The 24,028-nt window shown below is 48.0% G+C and overlaps 2 protein-coding genes across 4 annotated transcripts in view; both read right to left on the reverse strand.

Moving 5' to 3' along the window:
• YPEL2 (yippee like 2) overlaps nucleotides 1-3,295 on the reverse strand; it is a 48,385-nt gene extending 45,090 nt beyond the window's left edge. The window contains exon 1 of the mRNA XM_060268576.2: nucleotides 3,155-3,295. The gene's annotated coding sequence lies outside the window, so the exon portion shown is untranslated. The remainder of the gene's footprint in view (nucleotides 1-3,154) is intronic.
• Nucleotides 3,296-14,848: 11,553 nt separating this feature from the next.
• Nucleotides 14,849-24,028, reverse strand: part of GDPD1 (glycerophosphodiester phosphodiesterase domain containing 1) — a 31,309-nt gene continuing 22,129 nt past the window's right edge. For all 3 annotated transcript variants that reach the window (XM_088657533.1, XM_035140108.3, XM_088657532.1), the window contains 3 exons: nucleotides 22,138-22,197; nucleotides 20,491-20,542; nucleotides 14,849-16,958 (listed from right to left, as the gene is read on the reverse strand). In XM_088657533.1, the coding sequence (XP_088513659.1) occupies nucleotides 16,812-16,958; nucleotides 20,491-20,542; nucleotides 22,138-22,197 (259 nt within the window). In that variant the 3' untranslated portion in view covers nucleotides 14,849-16,811. The remainder of the gene's footprint in view (nucleotides 16,959-20,490; nucleotides 20,543-22,137; nucleotides 22,198-24,028) is intronic.

Below are 24,028 nucleotides of genomic sequence, written 5' to 3' on the forward strand. Positions count from 1 at the left end.
TGAGCATCTGAGCTAGATGGAGAAAGGTCTGAACTGATATATAAGGCAGCTTCCTATGTCCTTCTCTGCAGGGTGCAATGGGGGTCGGGGGGGGGGCCCTCTTGTTTTAAGGACAAGATGCACAGGAGGAAAGGCACCATTCTGTTAAAACATGGGGAACCCCCCCCCCTTCCTTGCACAGTAGATGAAATTGTGTACATAAAAATAGCACCTCCCTCTTTCGCGTGGTTAAGCCCTTTGCAGCACCAGACCAGCGGCAACTGTTGGTAAATAAATAGAAACATAATCACGTGGGGGTGGGGGTGCGGACGGGGGAGAGGAGGAAGAGAGGAGGACAGAAGTTAGCAGCTTAACTTCTGCAGGGTGTGAACAACTACACTGTGAGGAAGGGTGTCAAATACCCCATCCCACAGCTTCCATCGAAATCCTTGGGTAGACTTTCCTGAATTGCAGAAAGTCTTGAAGGCTTGATTGCTTTTCTTGGCCTTACATGGAGGAAAACCTCGTCCTGAGCTATTAAGTCCCATGTGATCCAAGTAGATCCACACACACACAGAGAGAGAGAGAGAGAGATGATGCAAGGGGTGTGTGTGGATACAACATACTGCTATTTCAATCCCAGCCTTGCAAAATTCACAAGCAAGGTTTCTGTTCCACAAAATCCATTTACTGGCCTGTTTTGCCCCCACAGCTCAAAGTTATTCATTTGCAGTACATTAGTCCCTGGGGGGCAGGGGGGGGAGTACTTACTCCTGCCCCAACCATGTTCCTAGCTTGGTTACCTAGAGCTAACATTCACTCGCCACAGGTGAGTGGGCTATTTCCAATACAGCCACTTTTAGGACTTAATGATCCAGGGGTCAGCAAACTTTTTCAGCAGGGGGCCGGTCCACTGTCCTTCAGACCTGGGGGGGGCTATATTTTTTTGGGGGGGGTGAACGAATTCCTATGCCCCACAAATAACCCAGAGATGCATTTTAAATAAAAGGGCATATTCTACTCATACAAAAAAAACACTAATTCCCAGACCGTCCGCACAGATTTAGAAGGCGATTGGGCCGGATCCGGCCTCCGGGCCTTAGTTTGCCTCCCCATGACTTAATCCATGCTAGGGTTACAATGCTGGTCAAGCTTGAAAAAGCGGAGGCTTTCTCTGAAATATAATGCCTTTGTGTCTGTACAGAGTGCCCTGCCAAGGAAATAAGTCCACAGTCAGTTCCCACCCCCCCACCCCACCCCCGCACACTAGGACACACATCTTCCAAAAGGCACCTCTGTCCTTCCATAAACCAAACACACACAAACCAGGTGCCAATCCACCCCCAAGAAACTTTGATCCAAATACAGAGATCTGTTCCAGGGTTTTGGATCTGGGAAACAGCCAAGAGTTCTGGCCAAATTGGCTATGCCACACACTGGCTCCCCTGCTCAGTCTTCCACATGTGTAAAATGGGCATAAGAGCAACCTGATACTTGATGGGTCTGTGGCAAAAGGAGAAAGGAAGCAAGGGCTGAAATGTTGCAAGATGTTGCAGATATTGGAACATATTTAAAACACTGTTGTGGCTTAACGCTGCGATGGATTATTCCGCCCTAAATGTCTTCCCTGGACAGTTTTGCAATCGTGGACATTATAAATGGGGAAATAGGTACCCAGCCATAATTGTGAACAGCTCACTCCACAAGCTACAGAGAGAGAGAGAGAGAGACTTTCTCAAAAGCAGCCTCACTCAGGGTCCTCAGGACTCTTATATTGTGAAAGAGGGGCACCCAATTGCACCCTCTCCAAATCCTTTTCGAACTGCACAGTACCATTGATAAATCAAGCCCTGGAGACTGACGCAAACTGGAATCAAAACAGAGAAAGGCAGTCCTCTGCCCAGACTCTGCATTGATTCCATGTTGACCTATGGGAAAGCTTAAACAGCAGCAAATAAACCATTTCAAAACCTGGAAAGAAATGAAGGGGGGGGGGAGCTGCTAGATCTAGGCTTCCTTCAGTAAAAATTCTGCACCTCTAAACACAGGGGTTGCGGTCAACTACCTTTTACTCAAGAGTAGACCTATATAAATTAATGGGACCATTTATACCCGGCCCTTCACCCTAAAGGTCCTTACAACAATCGAAGCACAACGTTAAAATCAGTTTACAGCAACTTATTATCACGTAAATAAGTTGGGTCTCAAACACATGCGCCTCAAGCAGAAGAGGTTCAGTCGCGGACCATTGCAGTCAATGGACCTACTCTGAGCAGATCTATCCAGTACTGGCTGGCTGCAACACGCAGTTACTAGGAATGGCATCCAGCGAAGTTCTACTCGAGAGTAGACCCATTGGAATTAATGGGTCTGTAATAGCCACGCTCATTTCAATGGGTCCATCCCATTGGGGCACAACCCAAGGGAGTGCAAACCCTACCGGCGCCCAGGAGGGCTTACTTCCGAGTAGACTTGCCTGCCATTGCACTGTGCCCACAGAATGGTTTTTTTCTCTCCACCCAGCTTCCCAATCCAAAAAGTGGGCAGGAGAGGAAATAAATGAAAACAAGCAGAAATGGCCAGGAATCAATCCAGGGAGCCCTAGAGATGCTCTTTTGAGGGGGGAGAGTAGGGACAGAGAGAGGGGGGGAGAGGAGGAGGGAGAGCGGCAGGAGATTAAAAGCGTAATAACGCCGGGTATTAAGTAGTGACCCTTGGCGAAGCTGGAACACAGCTCCAGACAGGGCCGTCACGTCTCCTGCGGTTCGCTCGGCGTGCGCCATCCCCAGCTTCCCAGGCGATTTGGCTTCTGGGCGCCGATCCAGCCCCCGATCTCCCTCCTGGACTAACTGAGTGCGGGGGGGGGGAGGCGCGGCGGCGGCGGGAAAGAGTCCGATCTGGCAAGAAGGATCGCCCTCCCCACCCGCTTTCCCAAAATAATCCAGGGATCCCGGAGTTCTTCATTACGCACGGTGCGGAGCGCAGAAGGAAAACAACCGCCACCGTGCGCTTTTTCAAGTGCTTGGCGCGCCTCCACTCCCCGACCACCCGCTTTCTGGAGGTTGGATCCCCGCAACATGAAGAACAAAACAAAACAAAACAAAACACATAAAACACATTTTGTTATTATAAAAAAAAGAAGCACACAGATCGACCGGGACCATTCTGCACTCACCCGCACCTGCCCGGCGCTGGAGCCTCTCCACCCTCCCGCAACGCAAGCGGCGCGCAGAAGGAGCAGGGCCCCCCTGGAGAGATCCAGCCTCCTCCAGCTCTGCAGCTCCCTCCCCTTTCCCCGAAGGCGCCCCTTATTTCCAACCCCCGCTAGCGAACCCCCCTCCCCTTTATAAAGGACAGGCGAAGGCCCTCCCCCTGCTCCTCTGATGGCCACCCGAGCGAGCCAATGGGCGCGCCCTGGCACCTAGCAACACCCAGCCGGTTGGCTGCCGGCGGCCGCAGCCCCCTTTTTCCGAGGGGCCAATGGGAAGCGGCGGCGGGTTGGGTTCCCGGGGCTCTCCCCCAGCTCGGAGGAAGAGGGAGCTGAGAGGCGCGGGCAACAGCTGGGCGGCGAGGCAGCCAATGGGAAGCGCGGAGGCCCCGCCAGCATGGGAGGTGGGAGGGAAGATAACAAACCGAACGCAGCGCGCCTTAAAGGGGCCGCGGGGTGCAGCATCCCGGGCCAAGCCGGAGGAGCGGAGAATGGGCTTCCTCGGAAGTAAGCCCCGTTCACCTCAATGGGGCTTGCTCCCAGGTAACGGTTTGGAATCGTGCGAGGCGCGTGTGTCCCAAATTGCAGATCTGCAGTCCTATGGCTATTACTCAGAAGTAAATTGCATTGAATTAAATCAGGCAACCCCAAACTCGGCCCTCCAGATGTTTTGGGACTACACCTCCCACTATCCCTAGCTAACAGGACTAGTGGTCAGGGATAATGGGAATTATAGTCTCAAAACATCTGGAGGGCCGAGTTTGGGGATGCCTGGATTAAATGGTGCTTATTTCCTCCACCACCACCCCAAGTTAATTGGGTTTAGGATTGTAGCCTAGGCCAGGAGATAATAATCAGGAGAATTCCGCTTGCCGGTTGTTTACAGCAAAACAAGAACAACAAACCCCAAATAGTCTTGTGGCACGTTGAAGGAGCACGCATTTGTTGTTCTGGCCCTAGGTGTGCTGAACTAGAGTCTGCTTCATCCCATATATGGTGGGGATTCTCAGTTACAGGGGTGTGTACACACACTCACACATGCATAGCAGTGGAAGGAGAGTTGTATGCAATTGCAGTGGGGTCAGAGGAAAACAGAAATTCCAGAAACGCAGGTAGTGACCATTCAGATTAGAGCTGCAATGTAGGCAGGATAAGCACAGAGACTCTTTAGGGAAGCAGTTGATAGGCTATGAAATAAACTGACTTGGTAGTGCTGAGTGAATTTACAACTGCAAACCATTGTCTCTATTAAGTCCCAAATAAATTGCATTGAATGTCTCCAATATTTGTAATTTAGCAGTTTCACTCTGGAGCCTTTCTTTGAAATTCCATCCTTCAAGTCTGGCCATTTTAACATCAGTGGGGAATGCCCTGACACCTTGAAATGTGCTCCTACTAGTTTCTGAATGCTGCCATTTCTGAGGTCAGATTTATGTTCTTTTATTCTTTTGCTTAGGACAGCTTTTCCAAACCTGGTAGCTGCCTTCCATATGTTGTGGCTTACAACCTCCATCATTCTTGACCATTGGCCATGCTGACCAGTTGTTGGGAATCCCAGGTGGGCAGAGTGCCTAGTTCAGTCCCTGGCACCTCCAGGTAGGACTGGGAATGTCCACTGCTTGAAACACTGCAGAACTGCTGCCAGTCAGTGTAGACAATACTGAGCTCTGTGGACCAGTTGTTTGACTCAGAAGAAAGCAGTTTCCTGTTTCTAGCTTCCCTGTTCTCTTTCACACACAGCAACAACATCACCTCCAGGGGAGAGGGGAGATAGAAAAACAGGCCCTCTCCAGCTCACCTTCCAGAAGGGTCTCCAGCTAATAGCTCCTATGGCAGCAAATCACTTGTGCCCAGCCAACTCTTTAGTTATGCAAAGGTTCAAACAAAAGAGAATGTCCCAGACTATCTGTTTGACATGAGACACTAGCTTGACCATAAAAAATTTTTAAAAATGAAACCATCCTCTTTGGCAGACTCAAATATTAGGTAAAGGTAAAGGGACCCCTGACCATTAGGTCCAGTCATGACCGACTCTGGGGTTGCAGCGCTCATCTCGCATTATTGGCCGTGGGAGCCGGCGTACAGCTTCCAGGTCATGTGGCCAGCATGACATAGCCGCTTCTGGCAAACCAGAGCAGCACACGGAAATGCCGTTTACCTTCCTGCTGTAGCGGTACCTATTTATCTACTTGCACTTTGAAGTGCTTTCGAATTGCTAGGCTGCCAGGAGCTGGGACTGAACAATGGCAGCTCACCCCGTTGTGTGGATTTGAACTGCTGACCTTCTGATCAGCAAGCCCTAGGCTCTGTGGTTTAACCCACAGTGCCACCCCAGTCCCTGCCATCTCAAATATTACACAGTTGTAAAAACCACAAGATTGGTAGAGACTCCCAGAGGACCTGCAGCCCAGCCCCAATCCTAGAACAATTTGAATTGCATCATTTGAATTTACTTGTTAAGGCTATGGGCGTGGCTTGGCTTGGCTTAACCAAAGGAGGAATGACAGCCAAGACGAGTGCAGAGAGAATAAACCTGCATCAGCCCAACCAGACACCTTCCTCTCCCCCAACTGCAACAAAACATGTCTCTCCCGAATTGGTTTCTACAGCCACAGCAGGCACTGTAACTCCCCAACAGTTTGACTTTGCCCCAGAAGGCGCACTCCTCCACTGTCTCCCAAGACAGAAGGATGCCAACACAACAACATTTAGAGGTTCTATGATCAACGGCTACAGTTGTACCTCAGAAGTTGAACAGAATCCATTCTGGAAGTCCATTTGACTTTCAAAATGTTTGGAAACCAAAGCATGGCTTCCGATTGGCTGCAGGAATCTCCTGCAGCCAATCAGAAGCTGCAGAAGCTGTAGTGGATGTTCGGATTCCAAAGAACGTTCACAAACTGGAACACTCACTTCCGGGTTTGCAAAGTTCAGGAGCCAAAACGCTCGACTCCCAAGGGGTTTGGCTTCCAAGGTACGACTGTACTAGCCATGATGGCTATGCTCTGCCTCCACAGTTGGCAGAAGCCGTAATGCTTCTGAATACCAGTTGCTGGAAAATGCAGGGCAGGCAGTGGGGAGAGTGCTCTTGGGATGCGGTCCCTCTTGAGGTTTCCCCAGAAGCATCTGGTTCAGGGCCGGCTCTAAGGCAAGGCTGGGTGGCGCAATGCGCTAGGGCGCCGGGCCGCCAGGGGGGTGCTGCGCTGCTGTGCCTGCGATAGCCGCACTGGGAAACAGGGCGGGGGGCGCCGGAGGGATCGTCGCACCACGGCGCCAGGGCGCCAGATATGCTTAAGACGGCCCTGATCTGGTTGGCTACTGTAAAAACAGGATGCTAAATTAGCTGGGCCTTTGGACTGATACAGCAAGCTGTTCTTACATGCTGTGCAACTCAAAATAAGCCATCTAGCCCAGCCTATGACACTAGCATCCAGAATCTGGATAATTATACTCCCCTCACTGGCCTTGGGTGTAGGGCTTGCAATCCCTTGCAGATCACCTCCGAACCCAAAACAGCAACTCACCAGCAACAGCAGGACGCATAACAGGTGTCACGAGAGTTTATAAAATTATCCATGGCATGAAGAGAGTGGACAGAGAAAGGTTTTTCCTCCCTCGCTCATAACACTACAAGACTGAGTGTTGGGAAACTCAGGACAAATACCAAAGGAAATCTTGGCTCTGCCAATAAGTGGTTCTAGCGCCACCTAGTGTTGGGCTCCTTGCTTTCTGCCCTTCCATACCCTATAGCAGGGGTGGCCAACTCCCAAGAGACTGCGATCTACTCTCAGTGTTAAAAACTGGCAATGATCTACCCCTTTTGGGGGCTCCAGGTCAAAGTTGTTGAGCTCCTTTTAGGGAAGAGTAAGGCCCATTTTTAAAGGGGTTCAGGTCTAAATTGCGTAGCTTTTTTAGGGAGGAGAAAAGCCAGTGATCTACCAGTGATCTACCACAGATGTCCAGTGATCTACCAGTAGATCATGATCTACCTGTTGGACGTGCCTGCCCAATAGGCACCACAGCTACCCACTAAGTGCAAGGCTTCACGCATCTGACAAACAGGACTCTAGTCCACAAAGGTGATGCCATAAATAAGTCTGTTGGACTGAAGAATGGATAAGTAAGATAATGTGACTATGCAGAACTGGAAAAATTAACAGCAAAACTAAGAGGATCTAGTGGTGAAGGTTTTATGGAAGAATGGATGCCTTTTTTGGACAATTTAAAGAAATATTATACATGTAGTAGGATGAACTCACGAGCAGGATTTGAGCTATGAGCAACAGAAGTGATTAGATTATAATGTGGTTATGATTTAATAGATAGAAGATAGGGTGCAGCAGAAGGGGATAAACAACAACTCTATGGAAAACTGGGTGTGAAGTCAACAAAGATGAAATTGTGCTTTGATTGTATATGTTGAAAATCTTGAAACTTAATGAAACATAATGGAAAAAATGAAATGAAATGAATCTGTTGGACTTTGCAGGCCCCGCGAGACTTTTCTCTTTCTTATTGTGTTGGAGTCTGACCAAGCCCCTGTTGTTTCAAGTCTGCTGTTTCCAACCCCTGCTAGACAGATACTTTTAACATTTCATTTTTATGCTGTTTTAAAAATTAATAGCCCTTTATCTTTGTCAAAACGAAAACAAAACCTTGAGACTGAGGGGTGTTTAGCATGCGATAACTGCAAGGCAGTAAACACAGCAGAAGAAAAATAATTGAGCACATCACAGACAGTCTTTGTCTAACTAGCGCCTTCCAGATGTTATTGGACTCCAACTCCCATCAGCCCTGATCACCATGGCTGCTGGTTAGGGATGATGGGAGTCGGAGTCCGGTGACACCTGGAGGGCCAATGGCTCACCAGCCCTGGTCTACACCACCTGGCAGAAGTTCCTGCAGGATTTCAGACAGGGGTTTCTCCCAGCCCTACCTGGAAGTGCCTGGGATTGAACCCGGGACCAGCTTCAGCCAGCCAATGGCCACCCGCTTAAAAACCGCTCTGATCATGATTTTTGCAGCAAATAAATGAAGGGATCGCATTGCACACATGACCGACTGACAGCTCCCTTTGTGCCCAAGATTCTTTGGGTGCCAGGTGAAGCAGGATCATCCAGGTAAAGTTCATCCAGGGGCCTGACTCTTGTTTTGTATACAGTGCAGGAACCGCTGGGAGGTGCTGGTTGCATGTGAAATGCAGGCGCTCCCCCCTTGAGAGGACTGCAGGATCAGGGGGAAAGGACTGGGCGGTGTGGCAGGAGGCTGGTGACAACAGCCTTCCCCAGCCGAATGCTCTGGAAACATGTGAGTGGGGGGGGGGGCTGGAGGCAGGCAGGGGAGGCTTTGAAAGGGAGCAGAATGCAATGGAAGATGGTATTCCCTTCAGAGGGGGGGGGACCACAGATTTTAAACTGTTTTATCGTTGATCTTAACTATTTTTTTAAATTTCAGATTGCTGTTTTTTATTGATAACTTTATTGTTTTATTCCTTTTGGAAATGGCATACAGGGTTTCTGTGCAATCAGACAGTATATAAATTTTTTATTAAATAAATAAAACACACAAGATTGATTGATTGATTGCATTTATAGACCACCTTTTTTTTCCAAGGAGCTCAGAGTGACGTGAACATGGTTGTTCTTCCCCTCCTCATTTAACCCCCTGCAACAACCCTGTGATGTTATTATGTGTTTTGTGTTTTTTATACTGTGATTTTATGTTGTGACTGCCCTGAGAGCTGTGGGTATTAATTAAAGGACAGAGGAATGGACAAATCTGTCCATTTCAGTTTCTCACTTTTCTAATCTGCTGTTCCCAGTTTGCTCCATTCCCAGTTTGCTCCATTTGTAATTTTTTTTATATATTGTGGGACCTTCAAAAAAACAACAACAGCACTTTAGTCTCCCTTTCTCCTTCTACCGTATATACGTTTTTTTAATGCACCATACTCCGAGAGACGTGGGGACGCAGGTGGCGCTGTGGGTTAAGCCACAGAGCCTAGGGCTTGCTGATCAGAAGGTCGGCGGTTCGAATCCCTGTGATGGGGTGAGCTCCCGTTGCTTGGTCCCAGCTCCTGCCAACCTAGCAGTTCGAAAGCACGTCAAGGTGCAAGTAGATAAATAGGGACCGCTCCAGCGGGAAGGTAAACGGCGTTTCCGTGTGCTGCTCTGGTTTGCCAGAAGCGGCTTTGTCATGCTGGCCACATGACCTGGAAGCTATACGCCGGCTCCCTCGGCCAATAACGCGAGATGAGCGTGCAACCCCAGAGTCGGTCACGACTGGACCTAATGGTCAGGGGTCCCTTTACCTTTACTCCAAGAGACACCATCTCCCCAAATGCAATGCATTTTAAATGTCCTTTTCACTGTTGTTCTCTCCCCCCGCCTTTTTAAAGCACCTCCCCCCAAATATGCATGTTTTTGGTGGGAGAATCACATTGTGAAGTTTGGAGAACTGTGCGTTTCAAAAAAAAAAAAGTATAGCAGTGTTTTGGTTCCCATACTGTTCTGAAACGTGCTCTTTAGGCGAGGGGCTGGTTGCATCAACATGTGGACTGAACCAAACTTCTCCCCCATCCTTAAGCACACAAGCACACAAACTATTTCTAGTCAATCAGGTTTTGGAACCAGTAACCTGTTTCCCTTGCTTATAAGAGGTGAAAGGGCGAGCGTACACACACCAGTGACTTCTGGGCCGGGGTGGTTAAGGTGGTGGTTTAAAGTCACGGTTGGACTACAGCTCCCATCATCCCTGACCATTGGCTGAGCTAGCCGGGGCTGATGGGATGAGAGTCCAACAGCAGCAGAAGGATCACAGGGTCCTCTTTAGATTTAGACCCTGGGGAGGCACTGGTGGAGATGGACAAATGCTTTGAGTCAGCTGGGGAAACCTAGCCTAATGGGCGGGGTATAAATACTATCATCATCACAATCCAGTTTCCTGAGAGTTCTGTCTGCAGCCTGAACCAAACTGGCTTGCAAATGAAACCCCAAAGCTTTGACGGGGGAAACATAGCCCCGCGATTCACATTCTACTTTGAACCCCATTTTAAAAATAAATACTCTTTCTGAAGGACGGCAGGGGCAATGCAGACACGGAGGCATTTACTATGTAATGTTGTGCCATGCCACCACACCTGGAAGTAAATGATTTGAAATGCATAATTGTGGTAAGAATTGTGTAGGAAGAGCCTGCTGGATCAGGCCATTGGCCCATCTAGTCCAGCAAGCAGGATCTGAACACAGGAGCACTCTCCCCATTGAGGTTTCCAGAAACTGGTATTCAGCAGCATTGCTGTGGCGGCAGAGCAGAGCCATTGTGGCTAGCAGACATTGATAGCTCCTTTCTCTACGGATTTGTCTACTCCTCTTGTGAAGCCATCCAAGCTGGTGGCCGTCACTGCGTCCTGTGGAAGTGAGTTCCGCAGTTTAACTTGGTGCTGGGTGAAGAAGTATGCAATGAAAAATAAGGGCAAAGAGCAAGCCACATTGAGGGAAAGCTCTAGGCACATGCCCTGTTAAGTAACCTCTCAAAATGAAGGGGCCACTTCCATGAGATCTCGCCACATGCCTACCAGCAAGCAACCTTTTTAAGCATCACTGTGAGCAGATTGGAGGGGGTTCAGCAGCCTGGACTGCCAACGCAACTTCAGCTACCGGAGATCCAACACCACAGTTCAGAACACCGGCCCAGCTCCCAGGATGTGCTAAGATCATTTGCTTTCCGCAAATCTGTTGGCTCTTTAAAGTTTGCAAGCACAGCAATAGTAATCTTGCTGGTGCTTCCCCATTTGGGGATCCAGCCTAGCTAATCCTGACAACCGTTGAGATTTACCGAAGGCTTTTTGAACGAAGAGTTGTGCATTATTATCTCTGCAATTCTCCGCCGAAGAATTGATGCTTTTGAATTATGGTGCTGGAGGAGACTCTTGAGAGTCCCATGGACTGCAAGAAGATCAAACCTATCCATTCTTAAGGAAATCAGCCCTGAGTGCTCACTGGAAGGACAGATCGTGAAGCTGAGGCTCCAATACTTAGGCCACCTTATGAGAAGAGAAGAATCCTTGGAAAAGACCTTGATGTTGGGAAAGATGGAGGGCACTAGGAGAAGGGGGCGACAGAGGATGAGATGGTTGGACAGTGTTCTCAAAGCTACGAACATGAGTTTGACCAAACTGCGGGAGGCAGTAGAAGACAGGAGTGCCTGGCGTGCTATGGTCCATGGGGTCACAAAGAGTCGGACACGACTAAACGACTAAACAACAACAACAACATCTCTGCAAGGCACACAACGACCCTGCAAACCGTGTCAGTGTCATCCTCACTGGGAATCATCTCCTGCTGCAGGACCATTGATCTGCCTAACTCAAATGTTGCCATCGCTGGCTGGCTGGCAGCAGCTCTCAAGGGAGTTTCCCCTAGCCTTACCTGGAGATGCTGGGGGTTGAGCCTGGGAACTTCTGCATGGGCTCTGGCACTCACCTGGGCTGGATAAACACCCCCCCCCCTACAGCAGAGGCTCCATGTGTGTCTGTACTCTGCACAAAGAAGTTTACTGCGTCTTGCAGCATCCCTCCGTCAACAAGGCTCAAAACATCACAGATATGGGGAGATGTTTTGTCTTGATACCTGGAACGTAGTTTAGGACTTCTCCTCCAGGGAAGGGGAGAAAACAAGAATAGCTTCATGCATGCACCCTCTGAGCCTGAGGGGGCTAAAACCCAAAAGTGTGGAACAAAAGCTATTATTTCTGCATAGATCCAATTACAGTTTATTGGGAGAGGGGCTCTTCAGGCCCATGGTATCAAATGCTTCCCTCTGGGTTTCAGGGTCTGGCCTTCAGAACTCTCCCCAGACCACACCCCTCACTCGAACTGCTTTGCGCCTTCTTTGAGTGTTTGCCTAGCTGAGATGCATCTTTGAACTCTGGTCCTATCTTGTGCTTTCCTGGATGGGGAAGCGAGACAGGGGTGTCTGTGTGTGTGTGTGTGTGTGTGTGTGTGTGTGTGTGTGTGTGTGTTTGTGTTTGCTGGCATGCAGAAACCAGTCTCCAGACTCGTTGGGTCACTCACTCTTACCTCTGGTCTTGTGGCACCTGGAAGCTTTCTTTGCCTTGTGACATTTACAGTGGTGCCTCGCTAGACGAATTTAATTCGTTCCACGGGTCTTTTCTTATAACGAAAAATTCGTCTAACGAATCCCATAGGATTGCATTGAATTTTTTTTTGCCCATAGGAACGCATTAATTGAATTTCAATGCATTCCTATGGGAAACCGCGATTCGCTAGACAAATTTTTCGTAAAACGAATTCGTCTAGCGAGGCAACCTCCACTAGAAAAAACCTTTCGTTAAGCGGAAACTTCGTTAAGCAGGGCATTCGTTAAGCGAGGCACCACTGTAATTCCAAGCAGGCCTTACAGGGAATCTTCTGCTGTAATCTCTTTATATCAACCTTCCTTCTGCATGTTTCCCCAGGAAGAGGAACAAACACACATCTCGGAAGACCATAGCCCCGCAGAACAGGCCTCTGGACAATTGGGATAATGCTGTTTCAACTTTTCTTTTAAAAGTACCCTGGAGGCTTTTGAAAACAAAAACAAAAAAACCCTTTTGCATCCTGCTATTCTACCTTTTAATATTGTCAGAAATCTCAATGCATATGTTAAAGCCCACCCACTTAAAGCATTTTTTAAAAAATGTGGCAAAAAGTAGCAGGATTTCTGGAGAGGCTGGAGGAGCATCTTTGGTTTCAAACAACATCAGCCCGCTGCATTGCAGATCCTGCATCATTCACAGGCAAGAGAGAGAGAAATACTCTCAGCTGATTTAATTCTAATGCACTTTGACTAGACTATTGGAGAGTAATGGAGAAAACACTGAGTTACTGTGACCCCTGGTGGCAGAGAGAGGTAAAGGTAAAGGGACCCCTGACCATTAGGTCCAGTTGTGACTGACTCTGGGGTTGCAGCAATCATCTTGCGTTATTGGCCAAGCGTACAGCTTCCAGATCATGTGTCCAGAGCAGCACACGGAAACACCGTTTACCGTCCCGCTTGGAGCGGTACCTATTTATCTACTTGCACTTTGACATGCTTTCGAACTGCTAGGTTGGCAGGAGCTGGGACCGAGCAACAGGAGCTCACCCCGTCACAGGGATTCGAACCGCCGACCTTCTGATCAGCAAGCCCTAGGCTCTGTGGTTTAACCCACAGCGCCACCCGTGTCCTCCAGAGAGAGGTACCGCAGCTTAAATAAACATGTCCCAGGGTGTGCTAAGCCATGGAAAATATTCACCTGCAGAGTGGAGAAAAGGTAGCTGCGTCTTTCTAGTGGCATCAGGGCAAGATGGCTCAAGGGTTAGAAGGGTGTGTGTGTGCGTAGCACAGTTCAGAGCAACCTGTCGGTTTGAAGCATTAAACCACAGTCTGTAGAGGTGGACCAGATGTTATGGGAAACAAGGCTTGTTCCATCAGCTTTGGCTATGCCTGAAATATGCAAGCTGGCCATCATAACAACTGTTTTAAAAATTGGTGCCCAAGTTTGATCCCCCCTCCCTCCCTCTCTCTTAAATTATTATTATTGTTTAGGGAAGTTTTTAATCTGTATTTTAATGTGTGTTGGAAGCCGCCCAGAGTGGCGGGGGGGGGGGAGACCTGGCCAGATGGGCGGGGTATAAATAAAAATTATTATTATTATTATTATTATTATTATTATTATTATTATTATTATTATTTCCCCTAGTGTGCAATTTATTTACTTATTAAGCTTGAATCCACATTGGCAGAGTGCAGCTGAGGAAGCAAAGAATACCCAAGGAGCTAGAGGACCCTGCTGATAAATAAACCATAAATAAACCATCTCAGAATGTATGTGGCTACCAAATTTTTGGAAACTGCACATTTAGGTGAACTCAGGCTAACAATCTAAAACACAAACGTCCCTCGCATAGAAGTACTGCTTTGTTCGATTCCGGCTGAGGAGTCAAGTGGGCTTGAAATGACGCTTTTTCTTTTACGTCAATTCATAAAAGCTTTCTCAGTGCTGTTTGGTGCCCAGTGGGACTGGTAGGGCAGAAGTCAGGGAGACTCCTTGACGAGTTCTACGAAGGCAACACTGAGACTTGGAAGAGTTGACAGACAGTGGCCTCTCCATTACTGTAAGAAAGGCAGGTAAACAGATGAGGTGGGGCTGGGCTGAGGGTAGACTGAGGTTGGTGGGGCTCATTCACCCTAATGGGCGACATCCACGGCCTAGAAGTGAGCATGAGAGTACACGGAGGGTTTAGAGAGTAGCATAAGCAAGTACATGCTCTCTGCCCCAAGGAACGTAGCAAGGATAACGTGCAGTGTGGGGCTGGAAGAGGGGAAGGCAACAGAGCTGAGGTGGCAACGGGCTTTCGATTCCCTCTCTAGGCAAGTGCTTCACGCAGGGTAGCAGGCAGGCAAGAACCACCACGTTCACTGGAAGAGGTGATGTGAACAATATCACTTCCCTGCTAGTCTGAAGTGGAATTTAAATGCTTTCAAAAGCCAGGCCACCAAGGTGCACAGGCACGGCTGGTTTGCAATGTCAGAGCGGTAGTGGAGCGCCCTTTCGATTTGAAAACCGTCTTCAGGTTAATGAAGGAAACCATTTCATCACAGACATGGCTCAGAGAGGTTCAGGTTTTTTAATCTTTTAATTCGCTGATCCAGAGACTGCTACATCCCTCACAGTACAGTTTAAGCTAAATTTAGGAGAGGCGACACAGAAGTGTACTTCAGAATATACATGCTACAGATAAATGGCCTTTTAAAGTCACAGTTTGTATCAAATCCCTCCAAAGAATTCAGGGTGGTCTACAGTGCTGTGTTTTTTGTTTTTGTTTTAAATACCCTGTTACCCTCATAACTGCCCTGTGAGGTAGGTTAGGCTGAGAGATTGTGACTGCTCTAAACTTTCCCAGCTATTTTTTTTTTATTTTAATCAAGCTGATACAGTATTTGAACCTAGGTCTATGTCTTGAACTGCACTGGTTTTCCATACCATTCTTCTGTGGCTTGCCACCCCCTTATATTTAAAACTTATTGACTTATTTTAAAGTAAACGTGATGCTATTTTCTCCAGATGTCAGTAGGTCAGAAGACATCCTTGTGCATGGGAGTGGAAACCAGCTTAGTTAACCAAAGCACACTTGCAGAGGCCAAGTTAAGATCTTTCCTCGGATCCAGCACTTGCTCCTGGAATCCTTAAATCAGAACTCTCCTGGGGAGGCAACAGTGTTCCAACAAAGTGCAGAGACCTCTTTCTACGTATGCCAGTCAATTAGGGAGGCTTTGTTTTGGGAATTTCAGCTTCTTGGTTCAAAACATGTGCTACTAGGCTTATGACTATCAAGGCAGGTGAGCCTGGAATCTACAGGAACGATAGCTTCTTCTACATTCTGAATTCAGGCCAGGGAAAAAAAAGGTTGCAGCCCTTGATACCGTCAGCCCCTGAAAAGCGATGCCACATCTTACTGTTATATGTCTTCTGCTCGCACTCGGAGTCAATGACTGCAGTGCGAGCCCTTCCCAAAAATGCTTCAGGCTAAAAAACACATGGCAGTGTGCCACGGCAGTACATACAACAAACTGGCCAAGACATCCCTACATTGATACAAACAGCACTATTGCTAGTTTTAGGGTTCGCTGTTGGTCTCTCTCTCTCTCTCTCTCTCTCTCTCTCTCTCTCTCTCTCTCTCTCTCTCTCTCTCTCACACACACACACACACACACACATACACACCATAAAAGAAGGCTAACTTTCATGAGTTATGCTAGAGGACTGACCGTCATGAGTTCCCTGGCCAAGATTTGCTGTGCCCAGATAGCCTGCTCAAGAGGCAGGAATGGCGCATGGAGCAAACAGTGTCTGCAGTCAAACAGCGCTTGAAGCAGCCTACCGGATTTTTTTTGGGGGGGGGGGAGTAGCCATCGGGGAACAGTTCATCACGCCCTCTTCAAAGTTGTCCTCAGCAAATAAAACATGGATGTCAGACAGGGGCTTTTAGCAGAGAGAAAGGTCCGGCTTGTCCATTTTTCCAGCTCTTGCTTCTTTTCCTCTTTCTGCCTCACTAAGAAAACGTGGGATGACCAGACAATTACGGCTGCCTCAGCCAGTCCACTAAAGAACATTTTACACAGAGTAGGCAACGAAATAAAATTATTGTTATTATTATTATTATTATTAAAAAGTGTCCCGCTGGAATGTTTCCCATGTGCAAACTTGGTGGAATCTGAGCTAGCAACAAATACGGTTGAGTTACACCCACCACCCCTAGGAATTGCCCTGTCAGCAGGTTCCTTCCTAGAAACGTCTCGTCGGACCAGGGTACAACACCCGCCCATCAAGCTATTTACATAACAACTATGCCGCTTACATTTTAAAATAAATATAGCTGTGTGCAATCTCTAAGAGGTGTAATGACTTAAGAATGAGGTAATAAAACCCAGCTGCGTCTACGTCTCATTGTCGGGTGAGCGCGTGTCACTGAAAAGTCCAGGCAGGAGGGTGCCGGTGTGTTGGGGTGGTGGTGCTGCTGCTCCTTGGCTTGGTGCCGTCCGGGGATCATGTACTCTTCCCCCCTTCCTCTTTGCAAGAACTAGCCTTCCTTGACTTTCTGCTGCGCAGGCGTGTAGGTGTGCAAAAAGCTCTTCAGCTTCGTGGGGTAATCCGTCATCACGCCCGTCGCGCCCAAATCAAACGCTCGCTGGTACTCTTCGTCTTCGTTGAGGACCCAGATATACACCTGGAGGGAGAGAAAAGGCACACAATGGATGTGTGACCACTAATGCCTCCCAATACAACTTTTGCATAGGGCTTCTTTTGGCTTAGCTGCAGGGGTCAGCAAACGTTTTCAGCAGGGGGCCAGTCCACTGTCCCTCAGACCTTGTGGGGGGCCGGACTAGATTGGGGGGGGGGAATGAACGAGTTCCTATGCCCCACATATAACCCAGAGATGCATTTTAAATAAAAGGACACATTCTACTCATGTAAAAACACACTGATTCCTGGACTGTCCACGGGCTGGATTGAGAAGGCGATTGGGCCAGATCCGGCCCCCAGGCCTTAGTTTGCCTACCCATGGGCTAAAGGCGTCAACTGAAACTGAACCTGAGCAGGAATGCTGGCATTTGCTTACATTCATCCTTCATTAGTCTTGTCACCCACTTTTTAATTTTTATTTAACAGAATTCGTATACTGCCTGATGGTAAAACTCTAAGCAATTCTCTGTCTCTCCCCCCCTCCTCTCTCTCTCTCTCTCTCACACACACACACACACACTAATAAAGGACAGTGAAAATTTATAATACAGTTAACATTTATAATGGTAAAAAACACAGAGAACTGCTTTCTCCTGAGTCAGACCAATGTTCCTACTAGCTCAGTATTGTCCACACCGAGTGGATGCAGTTCTCCTGGGAGGTGACATTTCCTAGCCCTAAGGGGAGATGCTGGGGAATAAAAAGCATGTTGATTTCTACAAGCTGGGTAGTTTGCCTGAACAAAAACATTATTGTATTTTAATATTATTATTAGCAGGAGCTGAAAAGAGTACCGTGAAGGTGTCTGCTGATGTTTTGAGCTTTGTTGATTTAATTTGTTGCAACAGACATGGCAAGCTCTTTGGGGCAGGCTCCCCCTCCTTTTATGTTACTTTAAATGGCCACATTGGCCAGTGGGTGGATACAGTGGTGCTTTAATGGCGCCCAGGGTGCACACATGCGCCAGGGGGGGAGGGGTGCGGACGGCAAAAGGAGCCCACTGCGCACCAGTCCTGCCCTCGCTGCTGATGCAACGGCAGCCACGAGCCACTTTGTAAGGCTGGAATGATTTCAGTCTTGTTAAGCGGTGCAGGGCTGGCTTGGGGAGGGTGGTATAAGAAGCGCCCCGTCCCCCCCCATGAAAATGTGCCCGGGGCGATTGCCCTGGGGTGGATATTCTTTTACTTCCTTCCGAGTTAAAACTCTCTCAAGGTGGCATACAAAAATATAAATCGCAAACTACTTGGATCAGTGCTGTTCTCTTCTCTTCAACAGCTGGCAGGGAGGGAGTCAAACAGAAATCAAAACTTGCTGGATCAGGCCTTGTGGCCAACCAAATCCCTGTGGGAAACCCACAAGCAGGACCTGAACACAGTCTCCCTCAGTCTCCAGCAAGTGGTATTCAGAAGCACTACTTCCTCTGACTGAGGAGGCAGAAGATAACAATTGTGGTTAGCAGCTGTTGAAAATACTTCTCCGTGAATTTATCCAGTCCTTTTTAAAAGCCACCCGAGGTGGCCGTCGCTGCCTCCTGCAAGAGCAAATGCCACAGTTTAAGTGTGCAGTGCATAAATAAGTTGGAGGGATGGGTCAACACTGGAAACATGACTGGGGGGCTTGTGTGTGGATAAACTACAAAATAGCGGTTTTGATCTAACTAAACCGGAGATGCTCAACTGTGGAATTTGGGTAGGGGGGGAAGAAGACTCCCAAATGGCCTATCATCATCTGCTATATCACTTACGGCAGGCATCCCCAAACTGCGGCCTTCCAGATGTTTTGGTCTACAACTCCCATGATCCCCAGCTAACAGAACCAGTGGTCAGGGATGATGGGAATTGTAGTCCAAAACATCTGGAGGGCCGAAGTTTGGGGATGCCTGACACATTTAATTGGCAATAGTTTAAACACGGAGGATTGGGAGCAGAGTATTAGTTCAATATCATTTATTATCCAACCAAGTCTCTGTTACACATGCCAGGTCAAGTCCTCCATCCACGATCAAGTCATGGATAGCAGTGGTCTTATGGCTCATTGACCTGGCATTGCACAGCAGCACCTTCAGGTCGTGTGGGTATCCCTTGCTGATTCCAGTATCCATCCGGTCAGGACCAGACCCGGAGGCAGGGATAGTCCTCAGACAACGACTAAACCTGCCTCCTCGGTAATGACATGGTCTGGTGTTAGCGTAACTCCTCCTCCTACCCGTGATCACTGAGATCGGTTGTCCCAGTGCATCCCCCCCCTGTGGAACCTGCCCCAGCCATTTTGTTGGCTGGGACCCACTCCCAGGCAGCCCTGACCCCTCCCCCTAAAAACAAATTAAAAACCTATATAAAACACACACAAAAAAACAATACTAACCAAGAAATAAAAATTACAAAGGTAACAAAATTAAACAAGTGCCGAAACCCAAATAAACAGCCAACCCACCCACCCCCACCATAACGTGTTTAAAATGGCAAAAAGAAAACTGTCCTCCTGGGGACAGTTGCTGTCCAGCGTGAACTGGGCAGAGTTCTTTTCAAAATGTTTTTAAAAAGACTGGAGGATCAAGACAAGAGCATGAAGCTTGTCCAGAGGTGAGAAGGTCAAGCATTGCTGCTCATCCACATTTCCCCTAAGTGGAAAAACAACAGCCAGCCCTGTTGTCATGAGGACCAGAAGCACGATCTCCAGTGTACAGGCGTGCTCCATGGTGGCTGTGCATACAGGCTGATCAAAGCTAGTATAATGTGAGCTGGAAGTCACTTGCTCAGGTACTAGGTCAGTCAGGAGGAGTTAACTATCTTTTGGCATCAGATAAGTCACTTTCGAAGCATCAGCAGCACATCAGAAAGAGGATGTTCATACTGGCTTTCCTTAGAATCCTAAAAAGCAGGGGTGGAAGACCTTTGGCCAGCAGGGGTCAATTTTTGGGCCTGCCAGGCCATGTCCCCCATGCCTACCTGCTTGTGAAGTCATCTGATGGGTGGGAAAGTGGGGCTAAATCCTGCATCAGCTGTACACCTATTACAGGCAACAGGGTGCACAGCCAAACTGAGCAGGATTCAACTTCTGCCTATCAGCTGATGAGCAGGGGTTAAATTGTGCTCTGTTTGGCAGGATTCCATGCAGACCAGATCCAGTAAGGAAGGGGTTCGCACACAATCTCCTGCTAATATGGGAGAAAAAAACTTCCTCTTAGCAGCTCTTTCCAAAGTGCTTTGAAGTTCCAATGTGACATCAAGTGACTGACAGGCGGAGGGCGCCATCCAGCTGTCAAATTCAGCCCTCAAGGCTGATCCCGATATGGATCTGGCCCAAGGAGGTAAGGAGGCTCCCCACCCTTGCTACAGGTTGAGCGGATATGGGAATCAATGTAGCGCTTGTGTGAACTATGTGGGATCCCACTTAACACATGCCAAGTTATTTAATGTGTCGTTTACAACAGACTTTTCTGAGGTCAGCTGGAGATGAGAACAGAACAGAGCAGCTCCCACACAAAAATTCAGAAGATCTATGTTACACCGTACCTGAATTCCTCGAGCAGTGAGGTGGTCAAATAATGCTTTCCTCATTAACAATCTGCAATGACAGGATAGTAGGATCATTGACATGCCTATCAAAGGTGTGATTATATATATAGAGAGAGAGAGAGAGAGCACTCTAGGCATCCAACAAATTAATGCAATACAAGCTGCACTTAGACGTGGGGTTTATTGCACTAGTTTTACTGGTTATTACGCTAGCACTTCTGTCACGTCTTCTAACAAAATATTTTTTTTTTTCTTCCAGTAGCATCTTAGAGACCAACTAAGTTTGTCATTGGTATGAGCTTTCGAAAGCTCATACCAATGACAAACTTAGTTGGTCTCGAAGGAGCTACAAGAAGAAAAAAAAATATTTTGTTTCGACTACGCCAGACAAACACGGCTACCTACCTGTAACGTCTTCTAACGTTCCTTTCACACTGAGGCACCTGTTGAGTTACGGAACTGTGGCTTTTTGAACGATAAAATTGCCATGTTCTACTAAATTTCAAATGGCGGGAAAGAACTGTATGCTGGAATTGCATGCAGCTGGAATACTGCCCCAAATGTCAGCATGTAAAATGACAACATGAATTCTCAAGTTTATGAGGGTGCAAACAGATCCATCCCCCCACCCTGAAAAATTAATACAGAAAAATGAGTGTCAAGCCTCCGCTAGATTCCACTAGATTTTCTGAAGTGGCTTTTCCAATGTGTGAAAGATCACATAGAAGGTAGAAATTGACCGGTACAGAAACACTGGGAAGACGGAATAAAGTGTTGTCAGAACGCAGCCATAATCTGATGATTTTAAAAGTATGGGTAAACAGGATGGGCTTTATTATCTACCAGGCCTCAGGTGCATTTAAGTCCAGCTTTGTCTACTCTGACTGGGAGAGGTTCACCAGGCGAAGCAACATCTTTCTCAAACCTGCTTCCTGATCCTTCAAAGGATCTGAGATTCTCTGCCTGGAAAACATTTCCTCCGCCACTGAGTTTTGGCTCCTCCCCAAAGCAGCACTTTGTACATTATCAGCAGGATATGCCCCTGTGGCATGTCTGGCTGTGCCTGCTAACTGGGAGGTGGCAAGGCTAGAGCAATGAACAGGCAACCTCCTTGGGAAGGAGGGGTCAGGTAATTCTACAGCACCAGAGGATGCCGAGATGCAGCAAAAAGAAAGAATAACCCACCAGTGGAGGCTAGTTGGAGCGAGGCACTGAAACATTCAGAGATGGGTGTTCTGGGCTCATGGGAGACTTGAATATGCCTAAGCAAAGAGCCTGACCATTTGGGATATAGAGCTGTGGATCAGGGAAGCACTGTGAAGCCCAAACAGCAAGAGTAGTGGGATCAGGGGAAGAGTTGGGGATAACGTTTGAAAACAGGCCCTAAGACAGTGTTTCTCAACCAGTGTGCCTCCAGATGTTTTGGGACTACAACTCCCATCATCCCTAGCTAGCAAGACCAGTGGTCAGGAATGATGGGAGTTGTAGTCCCAAAACATCTGGAGGCACACTGGTTGAGAAACACTGCCCTAAGAGGTGGTTACTCCTTTTGAAGCACTGCATTAGGGGAGAGGGGTGAGGCTCTGCTCCAGAGGAGAATGATGGCACTAAGGACAAAGGGCAGAGGAGGACAGGTAGCCTTACGCGTCAGTAAGCCATATGGTAAACCGCTGAGTCCTTGAGATCTTCTCCGATTCTTTCAACCTAAGAAGAGAAGAGAAGAACTCATGTTTACAGCAGTGCCTTTTTAATACATGCTGTTAGCAACTGGGAAAACAGAAAAGGGATCACAATGGTCTCGGCGACAACAGCAGCCCCAGGAGGCCTCCTGTTGTTCCGTGCTCAGTGTAGCACAGATATCGAGCTGGTTGGGCTTCAATGCCAAGCGGCTGGAAGATGCACTCAGAGCCTGAGAAAGGCCACAAGGCCGTGTTGCAACACAGTTTCAACATGAAAAATGTAGGAAATTGGAATGCGAGCACCACCCTTTCAAAAACATATAGAGAAGCCCGGATCCTTTTTACTATCATCCCTGCTGGTGCAAGGAGCACACTGACACCCCTATATGGGTTTCTAGCCTTTCTCTCTCAGAAGTCAAGGGTGGATGAATGAGATTCCCCCCCCCCCAAAAAAAAGCTGGGGACAAACCTTCATGTCTAGCTTCTTGCTCCTTCTGTGCTTAGCAAGAAATTAGCTTATGCAGAGTAATAACAGCAGTTCATTACTTTATGTAACTCATAAGCAAAAAATAGGCCTTTAAACAGTTTACAAGTATAAAAACTAAATTACCGTATATTCTGGCGTATAAGACAACTTTTGAACCCAGGAGAATCTTTTCAAAAGTTGGGGGATCGTCTTATACGCCGGGTATAAGATTCTGCGGTCACCGCATACAGTGGGGGGAGCTCAAAAACGGCCTGCAGACGCATCCCCGCCATATGCAGCGACCGTGTAAGCGGCTGCCGCTTTCTTTCCATGCAGGAAGAGGGGACGCGTGGGGCTTTCCTCCCTGCAGAGAAAGAAAGTAGCAGCCGCTTACTCACGTGTAAGCAGCAGCCGCTTTCTTTCCGTGCAGGAAGAGGGAACGCGTGGGGCTTTCCTCCCTGCAGGGAAAGAAAGCAGCAGCCGCTTACTCACGTGTAAGCAGCAGCCGCTTTCTTTCCATGCAGGAAGAGGGGACGCGTGGGGCTTTCCTCCCTGCAGAGAAAGAAAGTAGCAGCCGCTTACTCACGTGTAAGCAGCAGCCGCTTTCTTTCCGTGCAGGAAGAGGGAACGCGTGGGGCTTTCCTCCCTGCAGGGAAAGAAAGCAGCAGCCGCGTGCAGGGAGAGGGGACACGCGAAGCTTTCCTCCCTCCTCCCTCCAGGGAAAGAAAGCGGCACCCAATTACGTGTGTGTAAGCAACTGCCGCTTTCTTTCCATGCAGGAAGAGGGGAAAGAAAAGCACAGAAAGAAAGCGTGCACGGAAAACGGCAGCCTCTTTCTTTCTCCCCCCACCCTCGCCTCAGTGCCTGGAACAACAGAGTGCCAGTGGAGCAGGCTCCCTCCCCTTCTCCCTTTCCCCACCTCTCCTCCCCTCCCTCCGAATGAAATGCTACCGTAGTTCTTAGCATGCCTGCAAGTAAGTGCATTTAAACACCTGTGCATTTAAGCACTGATGTCTCTCTTTTGGCTTCATTTACTGGTGTTTAAAAAGTGGGGAGAGGAAGAGATACAGAAAATTTTTAATTGGTGTGCGTTGGAAGTTTGGGATATACTCATTAAGGTGAGTATATCCCAAACTCTATATTTTGACTGGAAAAGTAGGGGGTCGTCTTATACGCCCAGTCGCCTTATACACCGGAATATACGGTACTCAAGCATTAAGAATTGAATGGTGTAATTCTGTGAAAGCAACAGAAATAAATGTGCATGATTTATGCACAGATTATAAGAATTCAGCATTTCTTTTTCTTTTTAAATCAAAAAGCAACCAAAGGCTTCTGAGTGACACCACAGAACAAGGGTAGGATTTTTTTTTAAAAAAAATCATCTTAT

This window comes from Zootoca vivipara, chromosome 14, assembly GCF_965207765.1.
Source record: "Zootoca vivipara chromosome 14, rZooViv2.hap1.1, whole genome shotgun sequence".
Classification (NCBI taxonomy): Eukaryota; Metazoa; Chordata; class Lepidosauria; order Squamata; family Lacertidae; genus Zootoca; species Zootoca vivipara.